Source organism: Phycodurus eques, chromosome 11, assembly GCF_024500275.1.
Source record: "Phycodurus eques isolate BA_2022a chromosome 11, UOR_Pequ_1.1, whole genome shotgun sequence".
Lineage (NCBI taxonomy): Eukaryota > Metazoa > Chordata > Actinopteri > Syngnathiformes > Syngnathidae > Phycodurus > Phycodurus eques.
In genome coordinates this window covers 17,601,191-17,624,053 of record NC_084535.1, presented here as the reverse complement: position 1 = coordinate 17,624,053, position 22,863 = coordinate 17,601,191, and the positions used below count along the sequence as shown (strand labels likewise).

At 42.4% G+C, this 22,863-nt stretch overlaps 2 protein-coding genes across 2 annotated transcripts in view; one reads left to right on the top strand and one right to left on the bottom strand.

The window, feature by feature from the left end:
• Positions 1-25: 25 nt before the first annotated feature.
• On the bottom strand, positions 26-3,324 carry mkks (MKKS centrosomal shuttling protein). Its single transcript, XM_061690757.1, has 4 exons — positions 2,325-3,324; positions 1,260-1,441; positions 1,051-1,161; positions 26-983 (listed from the first exon to the last, which is right to left on the bottom strand). Exons 1-4 carry the CDS (start codon positions 3,307-3,309, stop codon positions 552-554), a joined length of 1,710 nt encoding a protein of 569 aa, XP_061546741.1. The 5' UTR covers positions 3,310-3,324; the 3' UTR covers positions 26-551.
• A 493-nt stretch (positions 3,325-3,817) lies between these two features.
• slx4ip (SLX4 interacting protein) overlaps positions 3,818-22,863 on the top strand; it is a 42,002-nt gene continuing 22,956 nt past the window's right edge. The window contains exons 1-4 of the mRNA XM_061690693.1: positions 3,818-3,869; positions 4,008-4,064; positions 13,829-13,918; positions 14,238-14,364. Of these exons, the coding sequence (XP_061546677.1) occupies positions 4,038-4,064; positions 13,829-13,918; positions 14,238-14,364 (244 nt within the window). The 5' untranslated portion in view covers positions 3,818-3,869; positions 4,008-4,037. The remainder of the gene's footprint in view (positions 3,870-4,007; positions 4,065-13,828; positions 13,919-14,237; positions 14,365-22,863) is intronic.

Here is a 22,863-nt window from a genome sequence, read left to right as displayed (position 1 = left end):
CCCCCCCCCCCCATATACAGTCACTGTGACCACACACTTGTAAAGAATAACTTGAAAAATAATAAACTGAAGCAAATTGCACGTCATTCTTACGGTTTTGTAAAATGATAGTTTATGAAATGTATTTTCTCATGCACTTGTATTGCTTTGCATTAAAATGTTATATTTATTATGCTTTGATTTTACTGGTGCGGGCCACCTGAATCAAATTAAGCTGTATGTTGCCCTTGAGCGACAATGAGTTTGTCACCCTGTAGTGGTACACTCATTGCCTGCAGCATGGGTTCAATTGCCACTCCCTGATCGTGTGACTGTTAGTTTGAATCTCAATATGTGCCCTGTGATTGACTGGTGACTAGTCCACAGTGGAGTCTGCCTTTCACCCCAGGTCACCTTAAGCTCCCTGCAACCCTGAGCAGTTCATACCATGGATGGACGGAATCCATCCATCCATCCATTTTCCGTACCGCTTATCCTCACGGGGGTAGCGGGTGTGCTGGAGCCTCTCCAAGCTGATTCTGGGAGAGGCAGGGTACCCCTTTTCTTGCTTGTCACAGACCACTCTGAACATTTTGAGTTATTATATATCGTATATCGAGGATAACATTAACAGTTTCTATGGCAACTTGTAAAGCATTGAGTTTTGCTGTGAAGGAGTCAAGCACACACGCATGCACAGTAATATCTTTAGACAGGGATGCAGGTGAGAACACTGGATATTTAGTTTTCAAGTGACACCACTTCTTTCTTCTACTCTCCATCAGTCCACAGCCACACCTGCTCACAGAAGCTTCCATGTCCTCTTGTATTACATCTTTTGGAAGAGTCCAGTGGTGGGCGAACGTCAGGTCAATGAGCGAATCCCCACTGTCATGCTGTAGTGCTGCAGCCACTGACTCAAGCGAATTACAGAAAGCCTCCACGCCAAGCAGGTACTCTGTTTGTGAGCAGCCTAACACCGATGTACTTCCAGTGGCGTCACTCTAGGATAAAATAAAACAATTAAGTGGAGTAAATAGTAAAAGCAAATAAGAATATTATTGCTCTTACTTGGTATCTGATGTAAGCAGCTAAGTGGGTCTCAGTGCAGCCGCCTCCAAGTAAAGCGAACGGTTCTCTCAGGGTAAGTCGTAACACGTGTTCGGTCTTCTGGTATGCCACCTTTAATGGCCACACAGAAAAAAATAAACAACATGCACTACTGCTTATCAACTATTAAGGTTTTTTTTTTTTTTTTTTTTTAAATAACACATTCATACCTTCAATTCATTTAACATTGTCTCATTCCTGTGGCAGAGGACTGCGGTGCAAATCACACACTCCTCCGCAGGATATAAATGCAGCATAGTCTTGCACCCAAAATGTCTAGAATTGACATTCCCCACCTTTCCATAGGCCCTGAGAGGGATTGTACAGTGTAATGTTGCCACAGGTTCGGCCCCTGTAGAGGTTAAAAAAAAAAAAAAAAAGGGTGTGACAGTTAGACACGATTCACATTAAAGGTGATATATTTTGCCAAACCAACTTTTTCTTGTATTTGGGATGTAATATTGTCTCTGTGGTGCCTCTGTAAACGTGACATATGAATTAAAATCGTACACGCATTCATGAGTCCCAGATGTTTTTCTGCCGAGGCCTGAAACCAGGTCCTTCGAATTTCTCGTGGGTATTTATGTCACTAGCGAAGATCTCGACTCCCGAGCCAGTTCTGTCAACGTAACAAACACGTGTGCTCTCACAAGTGAGTCTTCTACACGGAGGCAACCAATCAGAGGAAAGGGTGCGGTCTTAGCCAAATATGGACAAAGTGGATACAAAACTGGGTCAAACTGAAGTAGCTTCAGTGGGGCTTTTTCTGGACACTCGTATGACAAAACCCAAGGTGCGTTTTGAAATGAAATTTACACTTTTATACTAAGCCCATGGTAGAGAGTCACTCTATTGAGGTCTATCTAAATAGCCAAAATACGTGACCTTTAAACCTGAAAAAAAAAAGGTGATTTAAGTGTTCAACATTTAACCCAAATTAGGATATAACTAGCATTGATTTCATGCATTAATTTACAGCAATAGACCAATTTTATATGCGATATTTGGGGGCCATAAATCAAAAGCCGGGTTTGCTGCGGAGAATACTGCCAGTGACTCTTTTTGTCAATGTCTTTATATCTCAAAAGTCTGTTGTCGTACTCGAGCGGCTCCAACTGCCGGAGACAAATTCCCTGTGTGTTTTTGGCCATACTTGTCAAATAAAGATGATTCTGATTCTGATGATTGTTTCACACGAAACATGACTTTGCAATGATGTCTCAGGTTGTGGCTACCTGTGAGCTGAGCAAGAGGCTGCATGAGATTGATGCCAACTCTCTCCACAACTATGATCCCGTGACTCCTCAAGTATTGCTGTAGAACTGGATGGATGACCTTCTGGCAAACACATAGCTTCACATCATCTCTCAATGCCTGTTTGCCAATCTGGAGGAGGTGATCCAGGATCTGAGAGTCCATGTCACCGCCATAGTGGACCTCAATCGGTCCATCTCCTATTTCAGAAAGATCACCAGCAAGGGATGTACTGAACAATAGCACCCGCAGGGGATTAGAGGAGTTATTCCTCACCTCAGAGTCCTCAAAACCATCAGGAATGTCTACTAATAATCCTGGAAACACTGCCGATTCCATTACAGGAAGACCCTCAATAGACACAATTACTGTCATGCCCAGGGTTACTACACCAGTGTTGTTAGACGGCACAGTCAGTAAAAAGGCTTGCACTGCCAACTTGCTGATGTGAAGCGCTTCGTACTCCGTTAGCAAACTGCCGGGTTTGCTGCGGAGAATACTGCCAGCCAACGTAATTAAGTTTTGGCTACTGCAAAAATCGAGCTTCACTTTACATCCACATTCCTCTTGGTGAAGATAATTAGTGCACAGACCCAACAGATGTCTATATATCCTGATGGCCTCGTTTCCTCTTAGACCAGACTGCTTGACTTGTTCAATAAGAGTCACACAAAGAATTGCTGCAAACAACCCGCAGTCACTAAAACGAGAAATGTGACTGCGAATGGAGGCTAAAATTAGATTTAGAAACGCTGTCGATGAATAAATGGCTGGAAGTAGCACCGATGACGTTGAGGTGGTCACAACTTGCCCTCCGATGTTGTTGTGGATTTGTTTCAGTCTACCCGATGGACCAAAACAAGATCTGAGAAGCTGACCCATAACATGAAGCTTGTTCAAAATGTCACTACTTTCCAGTGGTAGATCCGTGCAAAGCGCTGGTGATTTCTTAACGAGTCGAGACATCGCCTTTCCCGAAATGTTCACTTGAAAAACTAATTCGGCAAATTCATTGTTGCGAGGTGAGCTACACTTTTGCCTGATCGTAATTAAAAATACAACGGAAAAACGTGAATTCAATAATGTTGAGATATCAACTATTTTGTGTCTTATATATTTATTGCATTTAACTGAGTGGTGATCATACTTAAGTAAAATGCAATCAGTTAAAATATTTCGTTATTCAAATTCAATACAGGCTTCTATCGGGAATACTTGTTTCCATAGCAATGGCCAAAGCGTTAGGTCCTGCTGGTCCAACTTGTCTTGTGGTCGCATTAATGAAAATGTTTCGAATCTGCTACAGTTAAAATTTGAATGAATTAATTTTCGGTGTAAACTTACAGTGATATAAGAAACATAAAGAAAGATTAAGGTTCACGTTCTTAGTAACTTAAAAAAGGAGCGAGTTTACGCCGGTCGCATGATTAGACACTGAGTGTGACGTCATCTTCAGCAGCCAAATCACTGGACAGAATTTCAAAACTACTGGCGGTAGGGAATCTACCGTCACATTTTACTGTACAGTAAGTAGATGCATGCCTTTATAACTAATTATTTATTTATGCGTGGTTTTCTCTGAAATAAGTATGAAAAGGAAGACAGCTGTTGACAGGTTTAATGGTCGATTTCGTAGAAATTAATCGTGTACTGTATTATTTCAGACGCAGTACTGTACTCCATGATTAACTGCAATGGCGCCTCTAAAATTTGTCATTAAGGTAAGTGGAAGGGGAATACAGTAAACGATATGTATAGCATTCTAATACGGTTGGAGTTTTTATTTTATTTTATTTTTTACACTTTGTAGTACGGTACCGTACAGTGTGTTTTGTTCTGCTAGGATTTCTGGATCTATCTCGTCCATGATTATAGTAAAGTACAATATATGTTTTTTTAAAAGTAGGTTTCTGGACTTGCAAACTTTTATTAAAACAACGATGAACCACATTTTTCCTGAGAAATCTGCTTGTCCTCTTTTCGCTTTGTTAGGCTCATGTCAGCTGTTTCAGAAAGGGTTTAATCTGAAATAAAGGCTAATATCGCACATAAAACAATAATGCCCATATGTGTAGTTGAAAAGTAGATTCTGAGTTGTTTTCAGATGTTTAGTTCAAATATGGTTTCCAGAGATGATTGCTTTGCAGCACCGTGTCCTAGTGGTTAGCACGCTTGTCTCACAGTTCTCCTGTCCAGGGTTGGCTTGTCGACTCCGGTCTTCCTGGGTGAAGTTTGCAAGTTCTCCCTGTGCTTGTGTGGGGTTTTGTCCAGGTACTGCGGCTTCTTCTCACTTTCTAAAAACATGCATGTCAGGTTAATTGAAGACTTTAACTTGTCCATACTCCAGCGGTGTGAATGTGAGTGTGAATGGTTGTTTGTCTGTACACTCTGTGTGCACTGCGATTGGCCGGCCCCCATTCCAAGGTTGTATCCTGCCTCTCGTCCATAAAAGTCAGCTGGTATAGGCAGGCTCCAGCTCACCTGCGAGTTTAATGAGGACAAGCTGTATCAAAAATGGATGGATAGATGCTCACGATAAAGCTGTATGATACAGAAAGTCAACCTTTTTTCTTTTCAGAAGCAGCTGTATATATATTTTACAACAATTGGCTGATTGGAGGTCACAGCATCACTGTTGATTTTCAGCGATGCTCATTATTTGAGGAGATTTTGCTGGATCTCCTAATCACTACAGTCTCAGATTGCAGAACTTGCTCGAGGAGACTGGTAGCATAGTTGCTAACGACTGCAACAGAAAGGGAAGGGGCGCTCGCCAGGTCTAGACTGATGGGCCGACACACGAGCAAAGCATTCTGGGATTTGTAATATTAGTGGCGCATGTGCTATATACTGGTGGACCAGCTCTAATACACATTCGATATGGTCTTGCGGGCCAAATATAATTACCTTGTGGGCCAAGTTTGGTCCCCGGGCCTGAGTTTGACATATAACGTGCATGTTTTCGCAATACCTGGGGAAAACCCACGCAAGCACGGGGAAAACCTGCAAACTCCACACAGGAAGGCCAGAGCCGAGATTTAAACCCCCGACCTCAGAAGTCCACTATCTGCTGTATTTTGATAATGGAAGGTGTCAGACGCACGTTCCCAACCACAAAGCTAGTCATTATTTCCATTTGCAAAATGTTTTCACATAATATTCACATGGGATGCTAAAGACTCTGAAGTCTGTAGCTACTATTTCCAGGAAGCAACATACATTTCCATGGCTTCTAGTGAAACAATAAAATTTCTGTTGTGAAACTGAGGGAAAATATTGATCTGAATATATGTTTTCAGTAAGATTCTTTTGATTGTATTTTTTCGTAGTAACAATCTTTTGCCAGTAGAGGGAAGTATTACTACACGTTTTAACAGTCTTGTCATAACGGACTGATGGTTTTGTTCGTGGCAGTGCAATTTCGAGTTCCTGGATCGCTTCCCCCTGGTTCTTTGTTAATGGGAACGTCACTATATACAAGGCAGGAAACTCCAATTAAAAAAAAATCCGAGTTGTTCATCCTCTGTCTGATTCTTTGTTAGCAATAATGCACCTCAGATGTTTTTGTTAAGTGCAGGCAAAGCTGCTGATCCCTCTTTTGTTGATGTTTCATTTATTGAGAGTTTTGAACAAGGGCTTCAGACATTTTGCACTGATCTCCACATCCTCCACTATTCCATGTGTGCCCTGCTGACCAGATATTGCATTCACTCCCCTTTATTTGTTTCATATGCATGCCTGCATATAAGCCATCCCGTTACCCCCCACCATCACTTGCTTGTGGGAGAGTAAAAAGCGAGAGGTTCACGGCGGGTTCCTTCCCACTGGCACATAATGATACAGTTGTGTTACTTTGCCTGAGAAAATGCTCAGAGCCTCAACCACACTCAACCAACTAACCACAAACAAGCATGTAAGAAGGGATCAGGCTAAACAATAGCATTCAAAGCACTGCAACTGGCTCCTCTTTCACTAAACCAACACCATTGTCACATTGCTTTTAATGAATGGATCAACTTCTAGGACAACATTCTCCATGGAAACTTACTTAGGAATGTATATAAGTTAGAGTTTCCCCATTGCAGTTTGCAAGCATAATGAAAGCATTTATGCATCATGTTCTCTGATTCACAGTGCCGTGTTTACTAGGCTGTTCACCAGTGAGTTTTATGATCCTTTTCGTTAGGTTTTTCAAAGCAGCTCTCTCCCTCGTCTGCAGAACTGAAGGGGGTGCACCCGCCACTTCATAGACCTCCCGAAAAGGGCCTGCAGGCAAAAACACTGATCCACTGAAGTGCTGGCTGCCAGGACATTACCACTCTAGAACCCTGCAATCTGCCTTTTATTGGCAAAATACACAGCTGACATCTAAACATCTAATGTAGTAAGCGGTGGAAGAAACCCAGTTGTTTTTTCAGTAGAAAATGTTTGAGGTACCGCAGAACATTTTTATGTCAGAGGTTTATACACTGTTTAGTGTTGTTGTCACTCTGTAGATGAGCCCATTTGGACCACACATCATGTGTCTGTACACTATCAGTGCAAATATTTTGACGTTTTCCAACAAAGGTAATCTTCTTAAAGAGGTGACATTGCTAAAAAATAAAAATAAAACAAATTAGCACTGCCTTATACTGTATGGGAACTTTCCATAAAGAAACCAAACACCTCCCAGCCAGCAATTTGTATTCTCCAATTTCTGGAGGCAATGTCTACCTGAGCTTTGTTTGCTCTACGTTTCCAAGAGATATTCCTGCGTGTTCTTGCTATTTGAATTCCACTCCTGGGTTGTGTCTCTTTTTTCTTTTTTTTTTTTCAATAAGAAAAAAAGAGGACTCAGGTGTGCTAACATTAACCTGTATGAAGAGTGCTTTGCGCGCGCACACACACACACACACGCACACATGCCTTAATAATAATAAGACATTCTTGAGACTGACCCCTCAGTATCTGGCAGTTTGCAAAATTGGAGTGGAGAACCTTGTTTATTTTTTTTCAAGGGGAAACCCAGGTGACTCACAGAGAGAGTTTATAATGAGTCAAATAAAGCCTGAAGAAAAGTTGTCACACCCACCAATGTAGTGCACTCCCCCGGATTGTTTTCAGACTACAGAAAGAGAAAGAAAGTCAGAAAAAGGGAGAGATGCAAGTTTTACCGAATCAGACCACATGTGCTGCCCCTTCTCATCTAATGTAAACATCTGTGGCTGGTTAGTGTTAGCCTCTGAGCTAAGTGCAGTCTGAGAAGGTCTGGCTCTTTTATGCCGCGATAGCAAAGGCAAAGGGCAGCGAGGTGGGGAGGCGGGTGATAGGCTGCTCATAGTGTTCGGGCCCTGTGCCCAACTCGTAGCAGCAAGAATGGACAGCCCGGTCTGGAAAGGAGATAAGGAAAGGTAGAGTGTTTTTGGAACTGAAAGTGATATAGACCAGAGCCCTGTGGAACAGAAGGGAATCATCAGTGGGTTGGTTCGTGACAGGAATTGTTTATTTACGGGCAGAAAATATAATGGAGTTGTTTTGAATCTTGTTTTGCCTGCGGTGGACAGCGGTGAGCTTATGTTTCAGATATTTCTGTTGTCTTTGTTTTGTTTTCTATACAGGTCATGGCTATAAGATTGGCAGCAGGGAGAATTAGGATAGTTTAGCTTTGGCTGCAGGAAGACGCACTCCTATTCATGCACATTGTGTGAACACACAAAAGATGGCACAACAAAGGATTGTATTAAGTTGAGGTTTTTTTCTTTTGCCGCTTCTCATTCAGCCTACAGCCCATGTCCATAATGCTAAAAAGGTCTGTGCAAGACTGAGAACAAAGCAGTGCCGGCTCTCTTTAGTATGCATGAATAGAGAACTTCCTGTAGAACTTGGCCCTTTATCAAAGCTTTCTTTCCAACAAGTGAAACCGTCTCACATAGTATTGCCTTAAAATTGTTAAACATACTTAATGCATTTGATTAATGAATATGTCAGGATAATGAAATGCTTTCAGGCTAAGGCCAATAATGTTGTACGAGCAAGGCATATGCGGCGACAATGGCTGAGATGGCTCATTTTAAAGTTCAGGCATTCAACAATCATACTCAAATATCTTGGCCTCTTTCCGGTGTGCCTTTACTAAAGCCTCATGCTGCTTGTGAATATCTCGCTAAAAAGGGGGTCGCAAGTGGAGGTCATAGTTCATGTCAGAGTTCACCTCAGAGATTCACTGGTCACTGTGTAGGGAGATGGCAAATTTAGACCACATGATGGAAATGTATTGGAACTCTTTTTGTAAAATTTGATTCTGTCACTTGTGTCCCTCTTCGTTCTGTCACACTATCTGTCACACTCACCAACAATGTCATTTTGTAAAATCTCAAGCCGATCATGTAACATTGTCACGAATAAGGGAATTCTGTGCCTCCACCGAAAAGCTTTGCTCGGTAAATTAACAGTTTTCTCATTAGTGTGATTGCATTAGTTTACATTCCAGTCGTGCCCCAGTCTCAGAAAAGAAATCACATGCTGTTTTTGAGTAAAGGGAAGACTGATGCTTATCATGAATGCCTCTTTTCCATCAGGTCTTGTCTATTCCTCTAATGTGATAAAAGAAAGTTAGTCTAACGTTTGCTCAATATCTGGCTGTTTAGGCTCCCCCTGAGATATTGATCAAATTAACCTTGTGCTCTTCTTTAGAGCTCATACTAGGTTGTTTAAAATGAAGCCATGCATCTAATAGATAGATCTTGTGATCCATGGTAGGATTTAATATGCAGCACCTAGTGTCAGTGAGTCATCCAACACAGATTTACAGCATTCATTGCAGCACTGCAACAGTCTCTATAGCAGTGTTTTGAATTTTGATTTGTATATACTTTTTCTGTTAAGGTCTGAAATGTTTAAGGCTAGATACCCAAACCAGCTGAGCACTTCCAAATGCAGCTCAAGAAGTCACTGTGGAACCCCCACTTGTCTTTCTGTCAGCTTTGATGGACAAGGCCTGACCCTCTGTTGCTAGGTTTTCCCACACACTTGTAATTGTTCGAGGCAGTCAGCTGAGACCACCAGTCAACCATGGACTGCTGAGAGACAAAGAGCATGGGATGGAAAGAATACTGATGTGGAGAGAAGAGCTGACACTGATAGGCAGCATGCATACATTTAAACACTAGATTTGAATGCATTCCTGGGATTGGCTGGCGAGCAGTCAACGGTTAAATCCGGCCTTTCGTCCTGGTCCTCTGGGATATGCTCCAGGTTCCCTCGAAACTGAACAGGTATAAAAAATGGATGGATGGAAATTCAGCATTGGGAAAACAGGTGCTTTAGTGTTTTGTCTTTTTTGTTACAGTGTTTTGTTTTCCACAAGCATTGTTTGCACAAAGAGTATAGTTTTTTTTTTTTTTTTTGGGGGGGGGGGCAACTTGTCAGTTCCGATTTTCATTTGTCAACTCCGTATGAATGGCTTTTATAATTTTGAATTAGTCTTCTTGAGAATCTTCACAAAGTTCATTATCAGATGATAATTTATCAGAAATAGTTTGCTGGATGGTGTTGTTCCTGCGCCTCATTTTGCAAAGTGGGGCTCATTGGTTCCGCTCTGGGCCTGGTTTGGGAGGTCTTTTTGTTCAGAATGGAGATTTATTTTGAACTAAAATTTAAACAGATAGAGGCAATGTGCTGGCATCACATGAACGAACTGTGGACCGTGTTATACTGTATGTGTGATGTGTGGATTGGTGTGTGTGTATTCGGAAATAGACTTTATTGGTCATTACATGCTGCTTGCTGCTAGGCCTTGTTGAAAAAAGATCTATGACCCCAAATTGGCCCAAATCTGTGAACAAATAGATGGACTGGGCTGGCCTCAATCATCATTTCTGCACCTTGCTTCGTGAGCCAGCATTATTTTTCGTGCTGACCACTGTGCATGCCAGTCTAGCAATTGCCTCGTGATCAACTAGTATGCTACTATGATTTAGAGTTTAGTATTCTCTGCACTTGTCCATTGTGAGACAAAACAGTTATGAGTTGTTGAGTTCAGTCATTCAGTCTGCATCTTCAGCGCAGGGGATTTGCCAAGCTCAAAACAAAGCTTTGAGTGTACCATTTTATTCAATGAATAATGTATTCTGTGTGTACATAGCGGTTTCTTGTTCCACACAACAAGCCTGAAATCTGGTATTAAGTGGGGTTGTTGTTGAAATCTGTTTATTTCTGTAAATTGTTATGTTTCGCCCTTTTTTTTCAGTTCACTGCATTTTCGCGCATCTTGGTTATAGGGCAGTACTTGTTGCTACTCAGTCTTATGTTGTGGGTGGTCTCAGTCCTTGACTTGCTTTTGTCCAGAGAGAGGTGAGGTTCACACGAGACCCATAGTCAGTTTGCTCTCTAGAGCACATTTTGCACTCATGTGCAAACCATAATCAGCCCAGCTTGAGAAAGATGTAACAGCAAGTTAACTAGCCGCGTCTGTTCTGGCTGGCAGTGTTTCCCATCCTTTATTAAGCCATAGCACCCATTTTACATAAAAAAAAAAAATATCTCACGACACACCACCAAATAAAAATACTGAACTAATGATGATCTACGATCTCATATCAATTAACTCACAAATTGACTTACTCGGTGTACTGTGAAATCTAGGCCTGTTCAATAGAACATATAGTTGAATTACTTGCAGAAAGCCAGGACCTATTCTGTTCTATGCATGGCAACAGGTGGATACACAGGTTTATTGTACCATCTGCCATCTAATTGAAGAGCATTTACTGTAATTGTTCTGCCTTTCACTACATGTTGCTAACATAGATCGACAAACATAGATATATTTGTAATAAATAATACTTTTTGAACATACAGTATTAAGGAAACTGGCTAATTTCCGGACAGCGCGGTGAATGACTGGTTAGCACATGTGCCTCACGGTTCTGAGGACGCGGGTTCAAATCTGGCCTCACCTGTGTGGAGTTTGCATGTTCTCTCCGTGCCTGCATAGGTTTTCTCCGGATAGTCCGGTTTCCTTTCCTAATGCAGCCCTATGGGGGGCACAAGCCAGGGCAAACTGTAGGCCGGTCCCAAGCCCGGATAAATGCAGAGGGTTGCGTCAGGAAGAGCATTCGGCTTAAAACTTTGCCAAACAAATATGAGCGTTCATCCAAAGAATTCCATACCGGATCGGTCGGCCGTCAACCTACAGGGCGCCTGCGGAAATTCAGCTACTGTGGGTCGAAGTCGAAGAAGACAAAGAGGTGGAAAGTGGGTTCTTCGGCAAAAAGAGAAGAGGAAAGCACTGAGCCTAGAACTGAATGTGGGGGCTAGAAGTTTAGGGGCAGGGTTGAAATTATTTTACCATGGTGTAGTTGGGAAGAGAAATGGAGTCGGGGTTATTTTAAAAGAAGAGTTGGCTAAGAATGTCTTGGAGGTGAAAAGAGTATCCGATCGAGTGATGAGGCTGAAACTTGAAATTGAGGGTGTTATGTATAATGTGATTAGTGGCTATGCCCCACAGGTAGGATGTGACCTAGAGGTGAAAGAGAAATTCTGGAAGGAGCTAGACGAAGTAGTGCTGAGCATCCCAGACAGAGAGAGAGTCATGATTGGTGCAGATTTTAATGGACATGTTGGTGAAGGAAACAGGGGTGATGAAGAAGTGATGGGTAAGTACGGCATCCAGGAAAGGAACTTGGAGGGACAGATGGTGGTAGACTTTGCAAAAAGGATGCAAATGGCTGTAGTGAACACTTTTTTCCAGACGAGGCAGGAACATAGGGTGACCTACAAGAGCGGAGGTAGAAGCATGGATAGGCTCCAGCACTCCTGTGTCCCTTGTAAGGATAAGCGGATCAGAAAATGGATGGATGGATGGATGGATGTACGATGGCAGCAGAACAGCGGTGAGGTGTGCTGTAGGTGTGACAGACGAATTTAAGGTGGAGGTGGGACTCAGGGATCAGCCCTGAGCCCCTTCCTGTTTGCAGTGGTGATGGATAGGCTGACAGATGAGGTTGCACTGGAATCGCCGTGGACCATGATGTTTGCAGATGACATTGTGATCTGCAGTGAAAGCAGGGAGCAGGGGGAGGAACAGTTAGAAAGATGGAGGCATGCACTGGAAAGCAGAGAAATGAAGATTAGCCGAAGTAAGACAGAATATATGTGCATGAATGAGAGGGGTGGTGCGGGAAGAGTGAGGCTACAGGGAGAAGAGATAGCGAGGGTGGAGGACTTCAAATACTTGGGGTCAACCGTCCAGAGCAATGGTGAGTGTGGTCGGGAAGTGAAGAAACGGGTCCAACCAGGTTGGAACGGGTGGAGGAAGGTGTCAGGTGTGTTATGTGATAGAAGAGTCTCTGCCAGGATGAAAGGCAAAGTTTATAAAACAGTGGTGAGGCCAGCCATGATGTACGTATTAGAGACAGTGGCACTGAGGAAGCAGAGCTGGAGATGGCGGAAATTAAGATGTTGAGGTTCGCTCTCGGAGTGACCAGGTTGGATAAAATTAGAAATGAGCTCATCAGAGGGACAGCCAAGGTTCAATGTTTTGGAGACAAAGTTAGAGAGAGCAGACTTGGATGGTTTGGACACGTCCAGAGGAGAAATAGTGAGTATATTGGTAGAAGGACGATGAGGATGGAGCTGCTAGGCAAGAGAGCTAGAGGAAGACCAAAGAGAAGTTGGATGGATGTCGTGAGGGAAGACGTGAGGGCAGTTGGTGTTCGAGAGGAGGATGCAGGAGATAGGCTTACATGGAAAAGGAGGACACGCTGTGGCGACCCCTAAAGGGACAAGCCGAAAGGAAAAGAAGAAGTCCGGTTTCCTTTCCTCCTCCCACATCCCAAAAAGCATGCATGGTAGGTTAATTGAAAACTCTAAATTGCCCGTAGGTATTGATGTCAGTGTGAATGGTTGTTTGTTTATATGTGCCCTGTGATTGGCTGGCGACCAGTTCGGGGTGTATGCCGCCTCTCACCCAGAGTCAGCTGAGATAGGCTCCAAGCATGCCTGCGACCTTAGTGAGGATAAGCGGTATGGAAAATGGATGGATGGATAATTTCCCTCTGCGCTTCTGATGATCTCTGATGGCACACTCACTGCTTTAATGTATCTTCATGGAGGTTAATCAGCACTGTCCTCTGATTTGGTTAAATATGCATTTAAATGATGCATCTTCAGGATATGTTTCCAGCATGTCTGCCTTTACTGCTTTAGGAACTGAATTGTAAATCTTTGCAGAGTTGTAAAACCGTAAGCCAACATTTTATGCTGTAAAAGAGAAAACATAAGCTGGCAGACAGCACCATAATTAATGTTTAGAGGCTGCCTCGTCAGACAGAGAAAGAGGAGTGAAAGGACTGCTTTGAAAGGCCCGGGGTGATGTTCGAGTACACCAGGGGTCGTTTGTGGTTTGTTTCACTGTCAATCACTCACAGTCTGATTCCCTTTGTGTTCTCTGAGCTCAATGCCCCACAGCAACCTGTGGCTGTCCTTCCTCTTTGTGTTACAGTGTGGGAACTTTGCTGTGCTGGTGGATCTCCACATCCTGCCCCTGGGCAGCCAAGAGGACGCCAGCTGGTTTACTACAAGACACATCGAGGTAGAGGCACAATGAAAAGGGTGTACGTGTGATTAAGTGTGTGAGTGACTATATAGCTTCTCTACTGCTTGGGGCCTTTAAAGGAAAACAGTAGAGTGGAATGTAAAATGACTTTGAGCCTTGTGCCTGTTCTTCTTTTGGAGTGTAGGGGCGGTGGGGTGGACTTTATTGTTCCTCACCTAGCTTTTTTACAGACCTGCACACTGGCTGTCCACAAGTGTGGCAGTGGACAGCCACAAGTGCAATCATAAAATGCAGTCTTTTAGTAGTCCTACAGCATGTTTGTTGCTTGATCTAATGAAATGTCCTTGCTTTGTAGGAAGTTACGACTCTGATTCGTGATGCTGTGGAGCAAAGAGTTAAGCAGTACGCAGACTCCTTTCAAAAAGGAAGACAGCCAAAACACAAAAAGGAGCTAGCACCTGCTTCAGCTTTTATTGTAAAAGGTAATCATTTTATTATCCACATTGCAATAGTCAAATGCAACAGTCAAATGCTTGTCATTGCATATTTTATTGCCTTCTCTGTCCATTATGGCAGCGGTCCTCAACCTTTTTGCGCCATGGACTCGTTTCAGGTAGAGACATTTTGACAACTGCCATAGAAACCAATAAAAACACAGCCTTTACACTGAATATAATTAGTGGGGTCCTGTGCTTGTTTCTCCTCAACGAGCCTGTCCCATCGTGGTGTAATAGTTTTTTTTCTTTCTTTCAAAAAACTCCAAACACTAAGGAAAAATCTGCGACCCATCAGAATTAGTGACCCCAGGGGGCGATGTCGCACATGGTGACTTCGACTGACTTTGACAGCAGAAGAACGCTTCTGTTAACCTCATAAACAAGGTTTTGTCAGAATATTATATATATATGTGTGTATGTGTATTCAATATAGGACTGTAACTAAAGAAAAAGTGAATACTTGGTGTAACTGTTGATTATTTTTTTCAATGAATTCCGATAAAAAACATTTTTAAATTTCTATCCCTTTATTGAAAAACAGGACATTATTTCAAAGTAATAATGCTTAGTTAAATTTATTATGATTCAATTACTGATTTGGTCTGTAACATGTCAGAAAACAACCAAAAATGTGGATAATTGTTTTCCAAAGTGCAAAGTGTTTACAAATGTTTTATTTTGATTAAACACAAAGATAATAAGTCTCCTTCATTATATAATTAGTAGTTAATTAGTAGTAGTGGATACATACAAATCAGTCTCCTTTCAGCGAAATTCTCCATTTTGAACTCAAAATAGGCCATTCACGTGGATCGTATGGATCCGCTGAGTTTTTCCAGTGTCGTCATAGGCTGTCTCGAATTCCTTGAACGCTGGCAGCTAGATCCATTCCACACATCCACCATCCACACACAGATGTAATTTCTGAATATTACTCCACGGCTGACTAATATGCGAGCGCATCGGCCTGAGGTTCCGCCTGTGCGCTCGTCACAGGAGTTGACGAGACCAGAAAAAACACTTCCTCCGCTTCTGCTGCTAAGAAGTAACAGTACTTTTACTCCGTTGCAATGATCTAAATGTCACGTGCTACTTTTACGTATCAATTATTGCTGATTTATCAACTTATTTCGCGAGCGAGACTACGACTTTGACTTCCGCATTGGACGCTGTTTGCGCCAATCCAATTTAAGCACTAGTGGCCTTTGTCTAGTTCACCAATCAAACGACACAAGAAAGTCACATGACCTCACACGTCATCTTTATTGGGCTTCCCGCACATAGGTATGAACACTCGATAAGCCAGCCCGGCTGATCGTCGTGCCTAAGTGGCCACCATTTTGGGATGGTCATCATTACCATGAAGGCAACGGTGCGCTCCTCTTGTTTACATTTAGATGAACAAAAACAACAGCTTTCATGTATTGTAGTATTTGTCTGGCACTGTCTGCCCAAACGTGGATATTTCAGCTCACTTATAACTTTTGAAAACACCGTGCAGTAAATTGCAGATGTGTTGTGCACACACACACACACACACACACACATGCACCCGCGCACACACAGCAACATCAGAAATTGCACATTCACATTTTATTCTGTAATTTTTTGTATTATTTTTTTTTTTTATGTTCATGCTGTGGTCAAAAAAATCAGAAGTTACTCATTGGTAATATTACGAAATGGACAGTCAAAACATTCTTAGAAAAGAAAACACAATAATTTCACTTACATGTCAGAAAAAAACATTATTTATTATTTCCGGCTTTATTATTTTTACACAATTTTAAGTTCAAAAACGTCTCTTAATAATTAATCGATTATCAAAACTCATTATCGCTTAATTTGATAATTGATCAATTGTTGATTCATCGACTAATTGTTGCACCTCTAATTACATATTCATCTGTGCTAGTTCCCAACCACCACACATATACCTGTATATTTGATCCACTACCTTCAGAGGATCCCACCCATTTCCCCCAGCTGCATGTTATACTGCAGGCGGGGTTTTCACAGGTAGCAGTTAAGGGCAGTTTAACTGAGCTCACTCAACAGACCAACCCCAATTGTGAGAGTGGGATTATAGAGCAGTCAGCCCATAAAGTTGCTCTGTGGCCACAGCACAGCCTCTCATGCTACTCTTCATGACTTGACCCTTTTTCTAGACATGACATTATACTCAACTAGACGTGCAACAATTAATCAATTAATTTACAACTAGTCGATTAGCAAATTAATCAACATCTCTTTTAATAATCGATGAATTGTTTTAAAATCGTTGAAATCCTCTGATTTCAGCCACTCAACAGTAACTATTGTCAGATTTCTGTACACCTCCATGAAAGCAGACGGCATATCTTTGTGTTTAATCAAAATAAGAAATGCGCAAACATCTGCTTTTCGTTTATAAAACAATGATCAATATTTTTGCCTATTTTCTGACGGACGTTACGCATTACATTTGGCACATAGGTATAGAGTCATTAACCCACTAAAGAGATCCCAAAATATCTTAAAGCCTTCCAAATTTGAATGAATAATAATAACAAAAAAAAACATGTATGTACTCAAAAGCATTTGGGCTTTGTTACTTTTAAATCGGATGTCATACATTTTAATATCATTATTTTTTTAAGTCTTTATTTTTATTCATTGTATGAATGTTGTTGTGGTATGCACTTTATATTTTCGGCTGCCTGTATAATTTTATCTCTCAATAAGCTTTAACTGGTTAAATAAAGGATGAACTACAGACCCTTTCCAAAAAATTTGAATATCATGGAAAAGTTCATTTATTTCCATAATTCCATTCAAAAAAGTTAAACTTTCATAGATTATAGATTCAGGGCCCACAATTTAAAACATTCAAGTATTTATTTGTTTATGTTTACCTAATTTTGGCTTCCAGCTAATAAAACTCAAAATCAGGAATTCAAAAAATTAGAATACTGTGCAGAAATCACAATTTACTTCTCAGTTTTTGTGGAGCAAAAAAAATAAATTAGGGTCACATTGAATTATACGATAATATATATAATATGGTGCTTTCAAAATGATATGTTAATCTTCAGTACTTGGTTGGGAATCCCTTTGCTTTAATCACTGCCTCGATGCGCCGTGGCATTGAGGCAATCAGCCCGTGGCATTGCCTGGGAGTTATGGAAGCCCAGATTTCCTTGATGCTTGCTGTCATTTCTTCTTTGTTTTTGGGTCTGGTGCCCCTCGTTTTCCACTTGATAATACCCCATAAATTGTCCAAATCCCTGAACCAACCCAATAACTGAATCAGAATCAATTATGTTTTTATTTCTGCACTGTCAATTTGAAATAATGGCCTTTTTGTAATAAGGAATGGACATTTTAAAATGTATTTTTATCTGAATCATTGATTCATCGAAAAATAAATTGACAGATTAATCGATTGTAGTTGATTTCGGAAGTTCCACTTTATGCCAATATACAGTACATCCATTAAATAGGCAACGGTACGCTGATTAAAATGTACTTGCATGCATCTTTGGGTGTGCTCACCAGAACAATTGCAAGTCCAAGGGACAGTGCTAGTGAGTTAAAGAGTTACAGTTTATCTTCCCACTGGGCAAGGTGTGAACAGACTCACAGTGTAAGGTTACTGAAACTCATATTCCTCATGATAGACTGAAGAGAGACAGACATCTCTAATGATGAAGATCACAGGGAGAAGCCTTGAAAACAAACGGGCACAAAAACACACTCTTCATTGTGTGAACAAGGGGACTAATAGTGTGTCAGTACTGAAATATGCATGTAAAAATGATTAAGTGAGCGTAATGACGTTGTTACCCTTTTTATTGTCCCTTGTGAGAGAGGTTGCTGAACAGTAAAGGTAGAGGCTGTGAGAAGTGAGCAGGCAGGCAGGAGTCATAAAAAGGGAGGACAGACTAGGTTTAGCCAACCTAACCCCAGAGTAGGTATTAAGTTTTTGGGTCGTCAATTCCGCAAACAGGTGAAATGCTAACCTACAAATCCGCTCACATAAGTCCTTCGAGGTTGTCTGTTGCAAGTGGAAGCTAGTTTCCTGCACAAATCTTTTTTTCTGCACAGAGCCTGATTATAGTAAATTTATTTGAGAGCACAACAGCTAGAATGACATACTCGATACTAGAAGACATGCACGTACATTGTTGTACATAGAAAAGGTGTCAAGTGGAATTACACTTTGCCAATAGTCCAACAGAGGTTGGTATTAAGTGGGGTTGTTGTTCTTGTAGTATTTGAGCTAATGCCAGCTATAAGGGGAGTGTAAAAACTTCAGCTGTTGGCACTTCAAATAAGCCATTAACAGCTTTTAACATTCCAAGGACCTCCAGTGCAAGAGTTTCTTAGTCAGAGTATCTAGATAGATGACATACTAAAAGAAAATAAGCAGCAGAAAATCTGTTTCAAAGAAAATTAAACAAAAAACAAAAACAATTTTTTAATGCTTCTGACCACAGATTCCATTGCATTTTCCGTGGAACTTTATCGGATGGAGCAATATTCTTCCAAAAGTAGGTCCTCCTTCTTTGATAATTGTGTTAAATAAGGTCAAAAACAGTGATCCCAATCACTGGTTAATATCTGGGAATGACAAAAGATTCATTTTATACTCATCTGAACAATATGCAACCCCCTTATATCCTCTCGTTTTGATGTTTTGTTTCTTGTATTTGACTCTGTCGGAGTATGCAGCTAAATTGTGTCTGATAAGAGCCTGTCCATGTATTCGGGGAACATTACCCCTTTTTTTTTTAAAATTTTTTTTTTTTTTTTTACTCAGGGTACTTGACTCAGTGATTAGCTCATAGTGATGTGATTTATTTATGTTTTTAGAGAGAGGAACAGAGGGAACTTTTCCCACCAAACTATTTGGCTCTGTGCAAGCAGAATGAACATGCAAAACCTTTAGAAGGCTAGGAAAATGAGATCCTGGGAGAGGCCATCGATCTCCTTGGTGCACCATAGTGAACACAACAATTTTTAGTAATTACGTTTTTGGTCATTATTTTAGTTATTTTAAAGTAATTGCATATCAGTAATGAGTGGGGTCTCTGTGCCGCAAGCATTACAGTTCCGTTATCTTATATGATCTGTAAGGACGAGAGGGATTTTTACAGCCATCCTCATGTAGATGTAGATACGAGACTACCAAGTCCATTTACACATCTTAACAAACTTAGTCAGGTATTACAACTTACTAAGGCACATCTACTTAGATTTAGCAAATATCCAACTGCCAACCACATTACTAGATGTATTTTGTCTGCTATACCAGTATATGATGATGTACCAAAGGTGGTCTTCCAACATAAGGCCTCTTTCTACATGTAACCTTGTGTTTGAGAACTGTCCTACCCGTGCTAGAGTAGGTGTGACAATGACTCTTGGTGGTACTTACAGTAGAGTTCATTTCAGCCCATGGCAGACCTGGGTACTTCTTCCTCTTCCTGCACAGGTGCCAGGGCTTAGAGGGGAGGGAACACCTGCCAATCGCTTTCCCCATGGTCACTACAGGCTAGAAAGGCATTTTCCCAGGCTCCCCAGATGAATGGTCACTAATAGCCGTGGGAGAGGGCTTTGCGACTGCTGCACAGTGTACCACTGACTTGTCTTGGCAGCCCTATGAAGGGGGCTTAAGGCAGCCTGACCATGGTCATTGTAGGAAAAGCACAAGTGTTGTTGGATTTCTTTACTCATGGAAAATGTGTTACAAATTACCATTTCGCACACACCCATGTGTTGTTATTCTATGTGAATTAAAAAAAAAAGAAAAAAAAAGAAAAGATGCCTCCCATTTCATGGCCAACAGATCCCTTCTATATCCCTTAAACAAACAGAGCAAACTGTTGAGTAACCCACATTGTTTATGTGCTGGAGGTCTGTTTTCTTGGGAATAAAGACTCAGCTCTTCCGATTGTGTTCTTCATTGTTTCTCCCTTAGCCACCAAAACTCTTACTATTTACGTCAGTGGCTGCAATGTGAGGGACTTGTCTGTAAATAGAGAAGCATGCCAGTGGCAGATTTACCTGCCTTGCTCTGGGCGCATGGCAGCCTGGGATTAAGGCAAGGGTGAAACAGAGACCTGTGACAGGAACAAAGGAATTCCAAGGCCTAGGCTCAAAATGGATCTTGATCAGCGTAGCCGCTGCAGCGTGCGTTCCCTTCTTTCTGCTCACCCTCCTGTCTCTGGCCCCCGCTGGTCAACCCCCTCCTCCCACTGCTATGTGGTGTTGATGTTGCTCTTAAAAACTTGGCTGTATGTGCACTGTCTTTCTTAAAAGGATAGCCTGACTCCATTGTTGACCACTCCCAGTGAATATTCTGATGCACCGTTCACTTTTTTGCCACTTGCGCTTTTTGGGCATACCCTCTCCTCCTAGTCAGTGTCATATTTCCAAGTTCTCTCCTGTCCTTACTTTAAGTTTTCTCACTTTTCTTCTTAACCTCAGGCATGGGGTCAACTGCAGTTTCTTAGCACATAACCACAATCCCTGCCATAGCTGTCACACTACACTCTTTTCCCATATAATTAGAGCCTGAGCCATAGCACGAATCACATTCATGTGACTGTTCACCACAAACTATCTGGGAGTACTGCACACACTCTTTTGAACTAACGTAAGTTAGAGAGAGATCACCACGGTGCTGCGGTAAATTTAAAAAACTAATTTCACTTAATTTGTCAGAAAATGATCTTTTTTTTTAATTACAAATATGTATATTTGTTCATCTATTTATGCCAGGGAGATACTGAATAGTGACAGACAAAATAATTGAATGCTCTTCCATTAGATGGCAGAAGGTACAATAAAACTGGAGTCACCTGTTGCCTGTGATACAACAGAATGTTATGGCTTCCTTCGCATAGATCAGATTTATGTTCAATTAAACACTCTCCAATTTCACGCGGAGTAAGTCAATTTGTGAGTAAATTGAGACGAGATCATCATTATTTTAGTATGTATTCTGTACCTTTGTGACATATTTGTTTGGTAGTATGCCTTGAGCTTTTTCAAGTGTGTAATGTGTGCCTTGGCTCATTAATGGTTGGGAAACACTGGACTAAATAATCATAGCCTTAGTCAGTTAGTCAGTTTCACAATGGACCCAGCAAGAAGAGACATCCTGATCCAACAACACCTAGATATGAGTTTTCAATTGCAAATTTGCAATACCGTGCATAATTTAAGCTCACTTCAACTCACAACGTCTTTGCACAAAATTAGTCCTCCCTCCCTTATCGTTGTAGTACAAACTTTCACAATATAAACTACTATTATCCATCCATCCATCATCTATCCATTTTCTACCGCTTATCCGAGGTCGGGTCGCGGGGGCAGTAGCTTTAGGAGGGACGGCCAAACTTCCCACACCCCAGCCACTACATCCAGCTCTTCCTGGGGGGGGGGGAGGGGGAAATCCCGAGGTGTTCCCAGGCCAGCCGAGAGACATAGTCTCTCCAGCGTGTCCTGGGTCGTCCCCGGGGTCTCCTCCCGATGGGACGTGCCCGGAAGACCTCACCAGGGAGGCGTCCGGGAGGCATCCGAATCAGATGGCCCAGCCACCTCATCTGGCTCCTCTCGATGTGGAGGGGCAGCGGCTCTACTCTGAGATCCTGAATCTGAGATTCAGCTTGACGGGATCCCTCACCGTTGGTGTCCATCAACGGGTTTGGGGCTTGCCGCCATGACATCCCTTACGGCCGCAGCGCCGGTCGGCCGCCTCGGCAAAAGAGGCGCAAAACGTGGTCCAATCGGACTCAATGTCCCCCGCCTCCCCTGAGACGTGGGAGAAGTTCTGCCGGAGGTGGGTGTTGAAACTCCTTCTGACAGTGGATTCTGCCAGACGTTCCTAGCAGACCCTCACAATACGTTTGGGCCTGCCAGGTCGGACCGGCATGTTCCCGCACCATCGGAGCCAACTCACCACCAGGTAGTGACCAGTTGACAGCTCCGCCCTTCTCTTCACCCGAGTGTCCAAGACATGCGGCCGCAAGTCCGATGACACGACTACAAAGTCGATCATTGAATTGTGACCTAGGGTGTCCTGGTGCCAAGTGCACATGTGGACACCCTTATGCATGAAAATGGTGTTTGTTATGGACAATCCGTGATGAGCACGGAGGGAGGCTACCCTCTCGTCCACCGGGGTGAACCCCGACGTACAGGCGCCGAGCCGGGGGGCAATAAGTATACCCACACCTGCTTGGCGCCTCTGACTGTGGGCAACTCCAGAGTGGAAGAGAGTCCAACCCCTCTCGAGAGGACTGGTACCAGAGCCCAAGCCCTGTGTGGAGGTGAGCCCGACTATATCTAGACGGAACTTCTCGACCTCACACACCACCTCGGGCTCCTTCCCTGCCAGAGAGGTGACATTCCACGTCCCTGAAGCCAGCTTCTGTAGCCGGGGATCGCCTCGACAAGGTCCCCGCGTCCGGCCACCGCCCAGCTCACATTTCACCC

What these genes read in the sequence shown, in the direction of transcription:
- mkks (XM_061690757.1), bottom strand. Translation starts at nt 3,309, where the DNA reads ATGTCTCGACTCGTTAAGAAATCACCAGCGCTTTGCACGGATCTACCA. An exon ending in GCCTCTTGCTCAGCTCACAG is followed by an intron (nt 1,442 to 2,324) that starts GTAGCCACAACC and finishes TAACCTCTACAG; the next exon opens with GGGCCGAACCTGTGGCAACA. An exon ending in CAATGTTAAATGAATTGAAG is followed by an intron (nt 1,162 to 1,259) that starts GTATGAATGTGT and finishes TGGCCATTAAAG; the next exon opens with GTGGCATACCAGAAGACCGA.